The sequence below is a fragment of the Vidua chalybeata genome, chromosome 5 (genome assembly GCF_026979565.1).
Source record: "Vidua chalybeata isolate OUT-0048 chromosome 5, bVidCha1 merged haplotype, whole genome shotgun sequence".
Classification (NCBI taxonomy): Eukaryota; Metazoa; Chordata; class Aves; order Passeriformes; family Viduidae; genus Vidua; species Vidua chalybeata.
The window spans coordinates 70,834,061-70,850,651 of NC_071534.1; the positions used below are offsets into that span (position 1 = coordinate 70,834,061).

Sequence of the window (16,591 nt, forward strand, 5' to 3'; positions counted from 1 at the left end):
CATGGACAAATGGGATGTCACAAAGTGGGATGCAGCCAAGCCAGGAGGTGTTGACGAGATGTGTTAACGAGGTTGCAAAGTGGAGGCAAGGAAAGGTGGGTTGGGAGAAGGCCTGGAGAGGTGGTGTCACAAATTTCCCAGATTTCATGGAATATTCTGAGTTGGGACAGACCCACAAGGATCATCCAACCCAGCTCTTAAGGAAATGGGATCAAATCCACGACCTTGTGGGACAAACATCAAACAGAGCAGATGAGGACCCATCCGTGAGAGCTCAGCTGATTTAAATGGGAACAAAAACTAAAACGTGGAAGGGGAATTGATCCTGTGTCCAAGACTGGATCCATCTCAAGTCTCTGCTAATCTGAGCTGCTCCTGGAGGTGGAGAAGCTCAACAGATTCTGTCCTGAGTGAATTCCAGGGGTGACTGTGGAGTATGGATAGATGAGGTTAGAGTTGGATGCTTTCCAGGCCGGTAACCCTACAAAAATAATAATACTATAATTAAATAAATTGAAATACTATAAACATATATTATTAAATAAATCAAAATAAAATAAATATTAATACTACAAAACCTACAATCCCAACCCTTCCTAGCACAGGGTAAGTGCTCTGAGCCCAACCTTCACCCAGGATTGTGGAAGCAACTCCATGACCATGGATGTGCTGCTGGAATCTGCCCCCGCAGTGTCTGAAGTGGGAGGGCTCTGGAATGCAGGACAGGAATGTGACAAGTCTTGTTTCCTTTAGGGGGAGAGAGGTGAACCAGGATTCCCTGGAGAACCAGGAGAGGCCGGGCTCAGAGGAAAAGATGTGAGTAAAGGCAGGATCCAGGGGGATGGAGCTGCTGATCCTTTGGGACCAGCCAACAACCCCGGCTCTGCCCTGAAATGACAAACAAGGGACAACTTTTCTTCCTTGTTATTCAACATCAGTGCCCAGAGCAGCTGGGGCTGCCCCTGCATCCCTGGAATGCCCAAGGCCAGGCTGGACACTGGGGCTGGAGCAGCCTGGGACAGGGGGAGGTGTCCCTGGAGGGGATTTAAGGTCCCTTCCAACCCAAACCATTCTGGGATTCTTTGATCAGGATTTTTTTGTCACATCTGCTTGATGTGGATTTAGCTCGAGGTGCAGCCACACCAGCCCTGAGGGGTCACTTCTGGTTCTGAGCCTCAGATGATCTCAGCTTGGAAAGGATCCGTAAAAATCATGGAGCCCAGCTCCCTGATCCCCAGAGAACTGCCCAAATATTTCCCTCTTATGGCCAAACAAGGTGGGTCCTCACAAAAACAGCAGAACAGGCTTCTAGAAATTTCTCCTGACCCCAGCAAAGAGCTTTCCTCAGCTCTGAGGGCTGGGTTGGTCTCTGGAAATGGAATAGGAACCCTATTAAGAGTTCCCTCTTGGGATTGAATGAGGTGGTTCCTCACAGAAAACAGGATGGGCCCTCACAACAAACAGGATGGGCCCTCACAGAAAACAGGATGGGCCCTCACAGAAAACAGGATGGGCCCTCACAAAAAACAGGATGGGCCCTCACAAAAATCAAGATGGGCCCTCACAAAAATCAAGATGGGCCCTTACAAAAGTAGGTGGCCCCTCACAGAAACAAGATGGGCCCTCATAAAAACAAGATGGCCTCTCACAAAAACATCCTGACTGGCTTCTGGAAAAACGGATTTTTATACATGGAGCTTGATGTCACATGATCTGGAATATCCCTGTGGTCAGTTTGGGATATCCCTGTGGACAGTTCGGGATATCCCTGAGGTCAGATCAGGATATCCCTGTGGTCAGTTTGGGATATCCCTGTGGTCAGATCAGGATATCCCTGTGGTCAGTTTGGGATATCCCTGTGGTCAGTTCGGGATATCCCTGTGGTCAGTTTGGGATATCCCTGTGGTCAGTTTGGGATATCCCAGAGGTCAGTTCGGGATATCCCTGAGGTCAGTTTGGAATATCCCTGTGGTCAGTTCGGGATATCCCTGTGGTCAGTTTGGAATATCCCTGTGGTCAGTTCGGGATATCCCTGTGGTCAGTTCAGGATATCCCTGTGGTCAGTTTGGAATATCCCTGTGGTCAGTTCAGGATATCCCTGAGGTCAGTTCAGGATATCCCTGTGGTCAGTTTGGAATATCCCTGTGGTCAGTTCAGGATATCCCTGTGGTCAGTTTGGGATATCCCTGTGGTCAGTTTGGAATATCCCTGTGGTCAGTTCAGGATATCCCTGTGGTCAGTTCGGGATATCCCTGTGGTCAGTTTGGGATATCCCTGTGGTCAGTTCGGGATATCCCTGTGGTCAGTTTGGGTTTTTTTTGGGGGGGGTTGTTTTTTTTTTTTTTTCGGTTTGGTTTTTTGGTTTTTTTCCCTGGGAGATGCTGAAAACAGAGTGTTATATCCCAAATATCCCGAGTTGGAAGGGACCCACCAGGATCATCCAGTCCAACCCCTGGCCCTGCACAGGACACTCCAACAATCCCACCCTGTCCCCGACATCATTATCCAAACATTCCTGGAGCTCAGAACAGGGGGATTTGATGGAAATCACCTCATCCTATTCCTAAACTTAAATATTCCAGTCACCCCACACCTTGTGCCCCTTTTTCCTCATTTATGGGAATGCTGTAAAACACCATCCCTAATTTAAGACATCCCAGATATCCCAAAACCTCTATCCCAGTTTTCCAAGCATTAAGCAGGGCTAAAGAGATTTTACATCCATTAGAGCCCCTGGAATGTTTGGTGGACTTGGTTCTCTCCCTTTAAACCATTTCCTCCAGGTTTAAGTGCAATAAAATCCCTGTCACTTGATGGAAAAGCATGTGGAAAGCTGCTCCTCTCTTTTAGGGAGAAGCTGGAGTCCCTGGAGAGCCAGGAGTGAGAGGAATCAGGGTAATAATTCAATTTTTTCTCACTATTATTGTAATTTCCTGCCCTGGAGAGTGGTGGGGCTGCTCTGTTTCCCTTCTCCACCCCAACGGGAGCCCTCACTTGGAAATATCCACTTCCAAATATTCCTTTCCTGTGGGAAAAAAAATATATTTTCCTTGCAATTTTCCTTTTCTGAGCTGCTGCTCGGGCTCTTTTTGGGATTTTTTTTTTCTCTCAATCTCTTCTTGCAGGGTCCTCCTGGAATCCCAGGACGACCTGGAGAGCAAGGAATGAAAGGAGATCCAGGAGAACCTGGAAAGGATGTAAGGAAACCCTGAACGAGCAGCTGGGAGAGGGTGGATTTTGGGAGAGATTTTATTTATTCCAAACATTATAAGTAAATAATATTTATTTCTTCGGATTGGGGTTGGATGGATCCAACATGGGTAGATGCAGCAGAGATGGATTCACTCCATCCTTTTTTCATCCCCGTGGGGGGAAAAAAAAAAATCAGGGAAAATATTGCCAAGTTTCTCATGACTTTACCTAAATCCTGTTCAGGAGATTCCCAAAAATATCAAAGCAGCTCCTCCCCAACTCCCACCCTTTTTTCCCTCTGGCCATTTCAACAAGAATTGAGAGTTTAAATTTGTAATTTAATTATTTAATTTGCTTTATTATTTAATTTACTTAATTCCATTTATTCTATCAAATTATTTAGCTTATCCCATTTAATTATTTGTTTTAATTATTTTAAAATAATTTTATTTATTTTTAATTTTATTTACTCTTGCTGTTTATTTTGTGGGGACAGGGAAGGACACGAGGCAGAGCAGCCACAGCAGCAATTCCCAAGAAATTTTGCCATGCTGGGAGGAAAAACTCATTCCCAGAGTTCCAAAGGGTGTCTTTGGATAGATCCTTTGCAGCCATTCCTGCCAAATTCCTGATTTGCCTGCAGGACTCGTGTCCTGAGTCACAGGAGAAGTGGGATTGGGAGAAAAGCTGCAGGATCCAAAACAGATCCAATCCCAGGGCTTTCCCAAAGAAATGGTGTTGCTTCCTCAGCCAAGACGTGGTGGCAGGGAAATAAAAGCAAAATTTGGGTTGCACAAGAGGTAATTCCATTATTCCAGGTGGGATAGCAAAGGAAAAGCCAGGAAAAGCAGGAAAACTCCCGGGAACGTGAGCCCTTCTGGTGGCCAAGCTTCCAGTGAAGAGTTTGCCCCAGATTTAACCTAAAAACAGGAATTAGGGAGACACAAGAAAGGGTTGGTTGGTCCCTCTGGAAAAGGTGGCGGTAGTTTGGGATCAGCACCCAGGAAATGGGAATTTTAGAGGGGAACTAATGCATTCCTGCTGGTTTTCAGGGAGATCCTGGGAAGGACGGCCCGAGAGGTGAAAGAGGCCCCCCAGGCCCAAAGGTAGGTCCTGAGTCCAGGTTTTTGTGGAGGTGCCACCACCTTGGGCAGGTCAGATGGGAGGAAAACCCAGCTCAGGTCTCCTCTGACCCCCCCAAAAGTTTGGGATTTCAAAGCAGAGCTCCTGGGATGGGCTCAGGAGCTCGTGGTCCGGCCAGGGCCGTGGTCCCACATCTCCACAGAGCTTCTTTAGGAAGAAGAATGTCCTTCAGGAGTCGAACGGGATGAATTTCCGGAATGTTCACCGATTGTTCCTTCTTTCCTCCTCCTGCAAGTTGAAGAGCACATGGAAAAGGGTGGAAGGAGGAATGGCTTTGGATCCCACACATCCAAGATCTTTAGAGGTGGGAGCAGCTCCTTCCTTAATGGAGAGGAAAACGCTGCAGGAAGCAGCACCAGTGGGGACAGGGAGATTTCCTGGTTGCCACGAGATCCAGACCTTTGGAAAAGCAAAGATGCATCCAGGGAAGAGGCATCCCAAATTCTCCCTGACACACCTTGGCTGGAGAGGCCGCCGGAGCCTTCCTGGTGCCCTTCATTCCACCGGAATCTGTCGATGCAGAACCCGGATTTCAGTGAAATGAAGCCCCTCAGAGAGGCAGGTCAGCCCCACCTCAGCAGATGTTCCTCACCCCAGGAGCCTCCCGGCTGGACCTTCCAAACCCCCTGCAGCTCATCCCTGATTTCATCCCCGCTCGACCCAAGACCTCTCGCCTGGAGACGGAATTCCATCACCGTGACCTTCCGTGGGAGCCCATCCCGCTGGAGACGTTGTACCCAGCCACGTGTGGGGCCACTAGCACCGTGGCCACCTCCAGAAGGGGCCACCAACCGCAGGAACACGTTGGCCATGGCCCTCCTTGGTGCCCTCTGCACTGATGGCACTGGTGGCACCGAGGGACCTCAACAATCCTTTCCTTTCCCACACGTTTGTGGCCAAGAGGAGGAGAAGGGGATGGAGCAAAGCTCTGGCCCAAACCTCGCTTGGATGCTGCTCATGGGCCAGGCTTTCCCTACAAAACCCCGCTGTGCCCGTGTCCTGTGGAGGAGGGAAGGAGCAGGGTGGGATTCAAACCCCTAAATGGGATTTATCCGGGATTACGGAGCGGGCTGGTGGCAGACGAAGGGTCAGATATGGGATTACCCCCTTTCCTCTTCTTGCTCCTCATGGAAATGATGGAATTAATGAGCTGATCTCGTTTATTCCAAGGGAGAACCTGGCCCTCCAGGAAGAGGAGTGGAAATGAAGGTAAATAAATCAAAATTAAAGACCAAGCAAATGTTGGAAGCACCTCCCTCTCTGTCTGGGTTGGGATGGCAGAGGGGACCCAACGTGTGTCCCCTTGGCCACCTCCAGGAGAAACTTCCTGGAGAGCAAAGGGGGAGAAATTGGGACTTTTCTTTCCCCTTGCAGGACCTGGAGAGGCTTTTTGAAGCGTACGGGATCAAGGTAGGAGATCCTTTGTCCTTCCTCCCGACCAGGGGTTGTAATTTGGCTTTTCCATCTCTTCCCTCTGGAATCCTGGAGGTGACGTTTGCTCCCCCAGCAATCCCAGGAAGGTTCATTCCATTTCCTTTTCTGGGATATATTTAAATATTTCTGGGACAGATTTTTTGCTGCCATTTTATGGGGTGGGTGGTGGCTTTGAGGCCCCTGTGACAGTGACACGTGGACCTTAAAGCCCCTCTAATTCCAACCTCAACACCTTCCACTATCCCAGGTTGTTCCAAACCCCACCCAACCTGGCCTTGGACACTTCCAGGGATGGTGCAGTCACAGCTTCTCTGGGAATTCCGTTCCAGCTCCTCCCCACCCTCCCAGCCTTCCAAAAATTCCTTCCCAATATCCAACCTAAATCCTCATTCAGTTTAAAACCCTTCCCTCTTGTTATATCCCCATATTCCCATGGGAAAAGGGAATTTTTCCCCACTCTCCCTCTTCTTTAATCCCCCTTAAAGTCCTGAAAGTCCACAAATGTGGGGTTTTTATTTGGGATGGGGACAGACCCCACAGAAGCTCCATGGATCATCTCCATGATCCCAAACCTGTATTTAAACCACCCTCGGCTGTGAGCTCCTGGGAATCCGTCATCCCTTGTTTTGGGCTGGCTGCTCTTGGGGACAGGAGGGTGTTGGGGACAGGAGGGTGGCACTGGGCTGCCTTACTGGTGTGCACTGGTTCCAGCTGGCGCTGCTGAGGGACCTCTCCGACGCGATCCTGCGGGACGGGCTGGACGGGCTCCTGTGGCACCGGGGCGGCTCCAGGACGAGCGAAACTTCCGTGGAAAACCAGGCAGCCGTGCCTGTCACCGTGAGTCACGTCACCTGCCAGGGGTGACAGACCTCCAGGGAATGAGGGAGATGGGAATGAGCCACCGAAGCAGCTCATGGTGCCTTGGGAGAGGCTGTGGCTGGCACCGGGATTTGGGATCTTTGGGGATAAAGGGATACAAAACACTCATTTTTTAATGGGAATGAAGGAATCGGTCAAGCTTTGCTGTCCATAGGAGACATTCCCAAAGCCACCAAAGTGTCCTTGCGCCCTCTGGGAGTTTTTGGAGTGGTGGGTGTGGGGCTGGAAGCACCAAAAGGGGTCATGAGTGGGGTCTCAACGGCAAAAGGGATCCCAGGGAGGGAGGAGGATTCCTTGGAAGGAAAGCTTGGATGCGGCCAGCAAGGAATTGCTGCCCATTCGCCCCGTCCTGGCTCAGAAATGTCACCAAGTGGGACAGAGTGTGCTGGAAGGTTGGGAAAGGTTGGAATGAAGCCCCCAGGATCCAGCTCCTCACGGGTGTGGATCCTGGGAGCTCGGGGCTGTCGCTGTCACACCAATCCCTTGTTTTGGTGTGGCAGGATCCGCTGGTGTCCGACACTTCCCGCGGTGTCCCGGCCGGCACGGAGGTGACAGGAGAAGGACAGAGCCTGGAGCTGGAGGCTCCGGAGGTGCCGCTGTCTGGAGGATTCCCTGAGGTGAAAAGAAACAGCAGGAAAGACGAATTTGGGGTTTTTACTGTGTCCAGTTCTGGGCTCTTCCAATCAGGAAGGATATGGAGCGTGTCCAGGGCAGGGAATGGAGCTGGGAAGGGTCTGGAGAACCAGGAAAAACTGAGGGAGCTGGGAAGGGGCTGAGCCTGGAGCAAAGGAGGCTCAGGGGGGACCTTGTGGCTCTGCACAAGTCCCTGCCAGGAGGGGACAGCCGGGGGGGTCGGGCTGTGCTCCAGGGAACAGGGACAGGAGGAGAGGGAACGGCCTCAGCAGGAATTTCCCCATGGAAAGGGGGTCAGGCCTTGGCAGGAGCTGCCCAGGGAGCTTTGGAGTGCCCATCCCTAGAGGTGTCCAAGGAATCCCTGGATGTGGCACTCAGGGCTCTGGGCTGGGGACAAGGTGGGGATCAGGCACAGGTTGAGCTCCATGGTCCTGGAATTCTTTTCTATCCTGGGATTCTGTGGAGTGCTTCCTGCCCTGGCAGGGATGGATCCAGTCCTGTTGTCAGGATGGATTGGGATTGTCCATGCTGGGACTGCCAGAGCTCCAGGAGCGTTTGGACAACACTCCCAGGGACAGGGTGGGATTGTTGGGATGTCCTGGGACTGGATGATCCCTGTGGGTCACTTCCCACTCAGGACATTCCATGATTCTGTGACTCCAGAACCCTCATTTGGAGTAACCGGAGAAATTCCAGCCACCTGCATCCTGATTAACAGCTGCTATTTATGGGAATCAGGAATTTATCCACAATTTTAAGGCTCCTCTCCATGCTGGGCTTCCTGTAGGAGGCATCTCCTGGGGTTTTATCTCCCTCTGTGGCTGGATCAGGATGATCCAGTTCCTCAGAGACTTGGACAAGGTGGGACAGGACATTCCCTCTCAGCCCCAGGCTCCTTCCATGTCCTCAAGTTCTTCCCAGATTTTTCCAAGGTGGATTAGGACATTTTAGGGGCTTGGGGGGGAGGTTTGCACCAAAAGACGCAACCCTGGAGCCAGCAAAAGTTGGGGTTTGGGATACAGAGACCCCAAAACTGTCTCTGTTAAGCTTTGGGAGCCCAACCCAAACTGGAAAAAAGGATTTGGGACCATCAGAGCATCCCTCACTCCCTCAGGGAGGATTCCCTCAGGGAATTCTTCCTTTTCCATTGATGCTGATTGGATGGGTGCAAAGGAGTTAAAATTCCCAGAGCCTGACTGGACAGATCACTGGAATTTTGAGTTTTGCCCTTATTTTATTGCAATGGAAAATTAAATTAAGAGAAAGGATAAGGATTTCTGCATGGACCAGTGTCAGGGCTTGGGAAAGGCTCCTGCTGTCCATTTTTTCCATTTTTTTCCCCAGTAATTAATGGAATTTTGTTGGTGTTTATCCATCCCTCTCTGCAGAGTTTGGCTGTGCCCCCACCACATCCAGGAGATCGGCAGGAAAACCATTCCCTGGATCTCCTCCATCCCTTGGAGGAGAGGCTGGAAGGACAAGCCCAGCAGGACACCAGCCAGGTACGTTTTCCCAAGGATTTCACACCAGGGATGGACTGGGATGCAAACCTTAATCCTGGGAGTGGCTTCTCCACATCCCTGGAGGACACCAGAGCTCCTGGAATGGGCAGGATGGCAGTGACAGAAATCCCTTGGGAAATGTTTTGTTGGTTAATTCCACAATTCTGGGGGCAAAACCATGGATAAAATGGATCCCATCTGGCCACACCATCCTTGTGTTATTCCAGTTTGGTCGACTGAAGAGTTGATGATTCCCAAGACTTTTTAAAACGGGGATAATGAAGACTCCAAACAGGGAATTTAAAATATGCCTCCTACAAGACGTTTCCTTTTCCTTCCCACTTTCCATGGATATAGAAATTCATGGATATGGTCTCAGGATATTCCACAGATATTCCAGGATATTCCTGCTATGCTCTGGAGCATCTGAGTAATTTAAAGAGGAGGATTTTAGGGTCTAGGCAGGAATTTGGGGATTTTCTCCAATCCCTAAAATCCCATTTCCCTGTTTTCCTGCCCTTCTGGGCAGAGATTCCCTTCCCAAAACCAGCCCTCTCCAGTCTGGACATCCCTATGGAATTCTTGGAAATACCCAGAGGCAGGACAGCGCCAGCTTTAAAAAGCAAAGGGAAAAATCCCTTGGATATTTCCTTGGAGCTGCAGGAACAGCATCAGCAAGGAAAAAATCCTTTGGATATTTCCTTGGAGCTGCAGGAACAGCATCAGCAAGGAAAAAATCCTTTGGATATTTCCTTGGAGCTGCAGGAACAGCATCAGCAAGGAAAAAATCCTTTGGATATTTCCTTGGAGCTGCAGGAACAGCATCAGCAAGGAAAAAATCCTTTGGATATTTCCTTGGAGCTGCAGGAACAGCATCAGCAAGGAAAAAATCCTTTGGATATTTCCTTGGAGCTGCAGGAACAGCATCAGCAAGGAAAAAATCCTTTGGATATTTCCTTGGAGCTGCAGGAACAACATCAGCAAGGAAAAAATCCTTTGGATATTTCCTTGGAGCTGCAGGAACAACATCAGCAAGGACATTTTTAAGGATGGCAAGAGGGGAATGACTGGAAGCGGGGAGATCCTGCTCCAGGAAATCCTGCTCTGGTTTGCCGAGCTCTTCCTTCTGCTCCCGTCCCTTTATCCCTGCCCTGGCTCGGGAAATGAATCCCAGGGATAATCACGGAGCTGGAATCACCACGGCTCAGCAGCCACGAGAGGGCTCCCGGCTTCAACGGAAAATCCTGGAGTGGGAACTGCGGCTCTGGAGAGGCCGGGATGTGCCAAGAGCATCCCTGGGCTCCGCTTTTCCTCCTGGATGCTGCAGTTCCCTCTCCTGGGAATGGTCAGGCTGGAGGAACACAGAGGATGGAGCCCAAATCCATCGCCTTTGGAATGGTTTGGGGGAGGAAGGGATTTTAAGGATCATCCCATTCCATCCCCCTGCCACAGGCAGGGAATCTTCCACCATCCCAGGCTGCTCCAGCCCCAGTGCCCAGCCTGGCCTGGGACATTCCAGGGATCCAGGGGCAGCCCCAGCTGCTCTGGCAATTCCAGCCCAGCCAGGAATTCCTAATTCCCAAAATCCCACCCCAATCTCCCTTTCCCAGGGAATTCCCTCCATTCCCAGCTCTCCCAGCCTGGGATTGGATCCAGCTCCACCCCAACTCTGCTCCAGGAAGGAATTTTGGGGTCCGGGGGCTTCACTGGGAAGCTCGGGACTCCAGGAAGGGTCTCCCTTCCCTTTTCCATCCCCAACTTCCATAAAAATCCCTCGGGTTGGATTCTGAGCCCCCTTGATCCCAGAATCCCAGAATGGTTTGGGTGGGAAGGGACCTCAAATCCCATCCCATTCCAATCCCACCATCCCAGGCTGCTCCAGCCTGGCCTTGGACATTCCAGGGATGCAGGGGCAGCCCCAGCTGCTCTGGCAATTCCAGCCCAGCCAGGAATTCCCAATTCCCAAGATCCCATCCATCCCTGCCCTCTGGCAGTGGGAGCCATTCCCTGTGTCCTGTCCCTGCAGGCCTTGTCCCCAGTCCCTCTGCAGCTCTCCTGGAGCCCCTTTAGGGCCTGGAATGTGCTGGAAGCTCTCCCTGGAGCCTTCTCCTTTCCAGGGGAACATTCCCAGCTCTCCCAGCCTGACTCCAGAGGGGCTGCAGCCCTGGAGCAGCTCCATGGATTTCTCTGGATTTGCTCCAGCAGCTCCTGATGATCCCCAGTCTATCAGGAGCTTTATAAACATGGAACAACTCCCACAAAATTTTTAGGACACTCCAAACTCCCTCAGCAGGATGGGATCTGCATCCCAAGGATGTTTTCCTCGCCTGCATTTGGGGTAAAATCCCATTTATCCTCATGAGAAGGGAACAGCAGATTCCAAAGGCAGTGAGGGAGCAGCTCCCACCTCCCGGAGATGCCAAGGAGAGATGGAGCCAGTTTTCCTGCCTGTTTCCCCAGCAGCAGCAGCAGGAATGACAAATTTCCACCTGGAACAGCCTGGAACAGCCCAGGAGCTCCATCCCTGAGGAGCAGTTCCTGGCAGGAGTTAATTGGAAGCAAAGGAACCGCTGGGAAGAGTGGGATGAGCCCAAATCCACGTGTCCGGAGCAGGGCTGGATACTCATCCATGGATGAGCCACTGCTTTGGGGTTATGGGACCATCCCAAAAAATTCCTGCTCCTCCATCCCTGGATTTAAGCTTATTCCTTTCCAGAGTTCATTTGGATAAATCCCCCTCATCTCCATATGGATAAACCCACAATTGCTTCATCTTCTTCCCTGAAATCCTGTCTTTTTTTTTTTTTTTTTCCCTATTTTTCCCTTTCCTTTTTTGCAGGGATATTTTTTTTTCCCCTCTCCCTTTTATTTAGATTTTTCTCTTCCCTCCTTTTCTCCCTTCCCTCTTTTCCTTCCTTTTTTTTTTTTTTTTTTAACCCCCTGCCAGCAACAAATCATTCCTTGAGGAAGCAGCAGCCTCCCAGTTTTTCTTGGAAGTGCCTCATTCCTGGAGTAGGAAACTGCCAAAATTACGGAGGAATTACAGAATTAATGGATTCTCGTTACTCCAGGCAATTTCCCAGTAAATGGGATCCCAGGGAACATTCCAAACCTCAGCCAGGTCTTGGCAACCTCTGGAATCACCTCCACGAGGATCTGTGGAGCATTTTAGAGCCATTCCCAGGGGAATGAGCAGTGGTGCCATCCCACGGTGCCACCTCTGGGGGACTTTCCCTCCTTTATCCCAAAAAATCCCACCCTGGATGGGTTCTCCCCATGCCAGCCCATCCTTCATCCCTCTTTTATCCCTTTTCCCCTCATGCTCATCCTCTTCCAGTAAAGAATTCCAGTTTTAATTGACTCAAAATTGGTTTTTTTTCCCCCGGTGAGCCAGAAATTTGCTGGGTTCATTATCCATGAGGTGGAATTATCCCATGGTTTGTTAAAATCCAGGAAAACAGGATGACCATCCCTGAAAACCTCACCGAGCTGCACTCACCAGCATTCCCTGGAAGTTTAGGATTTATTTTCCCTGCTTAAACCATCTAAAAATCCAGGAAATTATTGGAGGTGAATCCAGATCTTTGTTCCTAAAAAAAAAAAAAAAAAAAAAAAAAAAAGGGAATATCCCTAAATAACTGCACCACATCCTGACTTTTCTTTCTCCTTGCACTCCTGGAAGCTCTCAGGACATTTATGGCAAATAAATTCAATTTTTGCTTTCAGATCCAAATATTCCCCAAATATTTGCCTCAGGAAATAATCCCTGGGAATATTCTTGGTAGGAATATTCTCATTTTTCCAACGGATCATTTCCCACTGTTGCTATGGAATAGCAGGAACAATTTAGGAGCCAGGTCAGGAATTCTTTTCTTTACTTTGTGTGCCTTAAGTATTCCAAATTACCACCGAGGGGCTGATTAACACGTGGCCCTTAATTGGCATTAATTGGTGGTTTATTCCAATTGGATGCTCCAGGTGCAATAAACACGGAGTTGCCCGGGAATGGCTGGAGTAGGGAGGGATTTTTAGTTCCATTTTGGAATATTTTAGGTGGGGTTTTATTGCTTTGAAACAGCCACGGATTTGTGGCCTGGTGATAAGCTGGAAAATGGAATTGTGGAAATCTCAAGGTTGTGAAAGATAATTTTGGTTTGTTGGTATTAATATTATTATTTTATAATTATAAGTTCATGGAATCACGGAATGGGGTGGGAAAGACCCTAAAGCCCATCCAGGGCAGGGACACCTTGCACTATCCCAGGTTGTTCCAAGCCCCATCACCTTGGACACTTCCAGGGATGAGGAATCCACAGTTTCTCTGGGAAACCTTTCCCAGGGCCTCCCCATTCCCTGGGTAAGGGATTTTTTCCTCTCACCCAATCCAATTCTCTCCTCTGTTGGTTTTAAACCATTCCCTGTCCATATATCAGGTGCTGTGTTTCCCTTCCCGCAGGAAAATGGGAATTCCGACAACGGCTCCGCGATCCCAAGGCACAGATCCAGGAGATCTCCTGAGCATGAGGGACACCCCACAAGGATCCCATTCCAGAGCCATCCCTGTGATCCAGGAGGAAGCACTGCCCCTTCCCTGGAGGATTCACCACCAGCTCATCCCCCCGGTGCTCCCGGAGCTCGGAAATTCCCGTTGGGATCCACGGTGAGCAATGGATCCCTGTTTTCCCACCTGGCCAAAGAGACAATGAATGTGGAAATTTAGGGATGAATATCCATAAATAAAGCAGGAAACAGCTGCTGCAGGATCCATTTTTCATTTTTCTCCATTAATTTATCCACGGAAATGAGGGAACAAAATAATCTGGTTTTTGGGGAAAACAGGATAACTGGAATCCCCTTGGAATGTCGAAGGTGTTTCCCTGTGAGGGTGGGTGGTGATAAACCTGCCCATTCCTGACAAACCTGGACATTCCAGGGATCTTTAACCCAAGATCCCAGAAATGGGGGGGAAAAAAGTTGATATTTATAAAATTTAGGAGCAAAAATTCCTATTCCCAGGAGTTAAGGATGGAAAATTCCAGATAGTTTTCCCGTAAATGGATTTCTTTGAAAGCAGGGAGTGACCCTCACCCTGCATTCCCAGGAGGAATGAGCTCATCCACACCTTCTCCAGAAATCCCAGGGTTAAAGTGGGACACCTGTGCCACTGCCAAAAGCCTGGAATTCCTCAGGAATTCCTCAGGAATTCCTTGGTCCTGGCAGCTCCCAGATGTCCCATCCAGGCTGGAGCAGATGGGGAGCCTGGAGGCCACCCCAAATCCAGCCAGGAACCCTCCAAAGGATCCTGGTGATCCCTGGAAACCCCCAGCTTCCCTCTGGGATTCCCCACTTCCTTCCTCACATCCCATTCCTCAGAGGCATCTTTTCCATGGCTCAAGGAAAAGTTGTTCCAGCTGCTCTCACACTTCCCTCTCCTCCTTTTGAATCCAAGGCATATCCAGGCCCTCATCATCCAAGGAGAATTAAGGTATGGAATTCCTCCTGTCCTGCTCTTATCCCAGGGAAGAGGCAGCTGCTCCTTTCTCCCATCCCATCCCATCCCATCCCATCCCATCCCATCCCATGGATCCCTTCCCATCCCATGGATCTCTTCCCATCCTATCCCATCGATCCCCTGGATCTCATGGATCCCATCCCACAGGTCCCATCCCACGGATCCCATCCCACGGATCCCATCCCATGGCTCCCATCCCATGGATCCCATCCCATGCATCCCATCCCATTCCATGGATCCCATCCCATCCTATCCCATGGATCCCATGGATCTCATGGATCCCATCCCATGGATCCCATGGCTCCCATCCCATGGCTCCCATCCCATGGATCCCATCCCATTCCATTGATCCCATTCCATGGATCACATCCCATCCTATCCCATGGATCTCATGGATCCCATCCCATCCCATCCCATCCCATGGATCCCATGGATCCCATCCCATTCCATGGATCCCATTCCATGGATCCCATCCCATCCTATCCCATGGATCCCATGGATCTCGTGGATCCCATCCCACAGATCCCATCCCATGGATCACATGGATCCCATGGCTCCCATCCCACGGCTCCCATCCCACGGCTCCCATCCCATGGATCCCATCCCATGGATCTCATGGATCCCATCCCACAGCTCCCATCCCATGGATCCCATCCCATGGATCCCATCCCATCCTATCCCACAGATCCCATGGCTCCCATCCCATCCCATGGCTCCCATCCCATCCCATGGCTCCCATCCCATGGATCCCATCCCATCCCATGGATCCCATCCCTTGACTCCCATCCCATGGATCCCATGGATCCCATCCCATCCCAGTGCATTTTTCCTTGCAGAAGGAGGGAAGTGGCCCAGCAGATCCCTCCTCCCGTGGCCCAAAGGTCAGTGCTTTAATCCCACATTTTAATGCTCATTCCCGGGATAATGGTCCATTTTCCCAGAGCTGCCTCACTTTGGAAACTGAGGAATCACAGGAAAATCCCAGGAAAATCAAAATGAAATCAAACAGTTTTGCCATTGGTGATGAGCAGAAATTCCAGGATGGAATCTTTCACAGCTGATCCAAACATGGGATTTGTGTTTTGGGAATTCTCAATCAGTTTGGGATTCCTCCTGTCTCCTTCAAATTCATGGAATTCTTTAACACCCACAGTATCCTGGGATAGGGAAACCCTGGATTTGTCCTTTGCTCCAGGATTTGTGCTTTTCCCTCCCCAATCCCACTGCACAGAAGAATTCCCAATCCATTGTGGGAAAGCGAGTGCTGGAAATCAGGGATTCCTCCATGGATACTTGCCAAAAACCGCAGCAGGAACGTGGGCAGCACCCACCTGCTGCAAAGAGGGAAGGGAAAATTCCTTGGAAGAGTGAATTTTTGGGATTGATTTTTTTTTTGGCGGTGGGGGGGGATTGGTTGTTTTCCAGGGAGAAATGGGAGCTTCCGGATCCCCTGGAGACAAAGGAGAAAAGGTAGGGATGGGGTTTTCCAGCCTGATCCTTTGAAACCAGAATTCCCTGTGCTGAGAGGGTCTGGAAAGGGAAAGGCAGTTGGGAATACGCCCATGGAGAGAACAATCAGGTCCAGTGGAAACTGGGATTGGCACATTCCCACCTTTATCCCCGAACCTTCCTGGGGGTTTTGTTCCCAAATTCCAGCAGTTTTTCCACACTTCTGCCGCGCTCAGGAGGAAAATCAAAATGTAAAGGTTGGATTTAGTGACTTTTGAGGAATTTCCCAACCTAAATGATGGAATTATTCTATCCTACGATTCCAAACATTCAAGCAGTGCGAAGAGGGAAGGGAAAGTTCCTTGGAATGATGAATTTTTGGGATTGAAGGGGTTGCTGGCTGTTTTCCAGGGAGAAACGGGAGCTCCTGGAGCCCGTGGAGACAAAGGAGAAAAGGTAGGGATGAGGTTTTCCAGCCTGATCCTTTGAAATTCCAGCAGTTTCCCCCACATCTGCCACGCTCAGGAGGAAATACGAAATTTAAAGGTTGGATTTAGTGATTTTTGAGGAATTTTCCAGCCTAAATTATGGAATTATTGTGTTCTATAAAACTGAAAATTCAAGGGGGGGGTCCCCAATGTTCATTTTCTGCTGGATAAGAGAACTAAAAGATGGGATGGACAAGGAAATTCCAGCCCTGGCACGAGGGTAGGGATGGAAAAAATGCCACAAAAAACCTCATTTCACAGACACTTTGGGCAGTGAAATGTTTTATTATTTGTTATTAATAAATAATTAAACAAAAATGTCTTCATCAGAATTATTTCTTATGGAGAAGCTGAAACTC

The 16,591-nt window shown here is 49.8% G+C and overlaps 1 protein-coding gene across 3 annotated transcripts in view; it reads left to right on the top strand.

Annotated features, from left to right (window-relative positions):
• Positions 1–16,591, top strand: part of LOC128788211 (collagen alpha-1(VII) chain-like) — a 108,141-nt gene that overhangs the window by 57,177 nt on the left and 34,373 nt on the right. For all 3 annotated transcript variants that reach the window (XM_053943109.1, XM_053943110.1, XM_053943112.1), the window contains 15 exons: positions 754–816; positions 2,851–2,895; positions 3,126–3,197; positions 4,245–4,298; positions 4,571–4,639; positions 5,506–5,544; positions 5,710–5,745; positions 6,481–6,606; positions 7,149–7,265; positions 8,670–8,783; positions 13,240–13,443; positions 14,233–14,268; positions 15,132–15,176; positions 15,721–15,765; positions 16,156–16,200. In XM_053943109.1, coding sequence (XP_053799084.1) covers positions 754–816; positions 2,851–2,895; positions 3,126–3,197; positions 4,245–4,298; positions 4,571–4,639; positions 5,506–5,544; positions 5,710–5,745; positions 6,481–6,606; positions 7,149–7,265; positions 8,670–8,783; positions 13,240–13,443; positions 14,233–14,268; positions 15,132–15,176; positions 15,721–15,765; positions 16,156–16,200 — 1,110 coding nt within the window. The remainder of the gene's footprint in view (positions 1–753; positions 817–2,850; positions 2,896–3,125; positions 3,198–4,244; positions 4,299–4,570; positions 4,640–5,505; positions 5,545–5,709; positions 5,746–6,480; positions 6,607–7,148; positions 7,266–8,669; positions 8,784–13,239; positions 13,444–14,232; positions 14,269–15,131; positions 15,177–15,720; positions 15,766–16,155; positions 16,201–16,591) is intronic.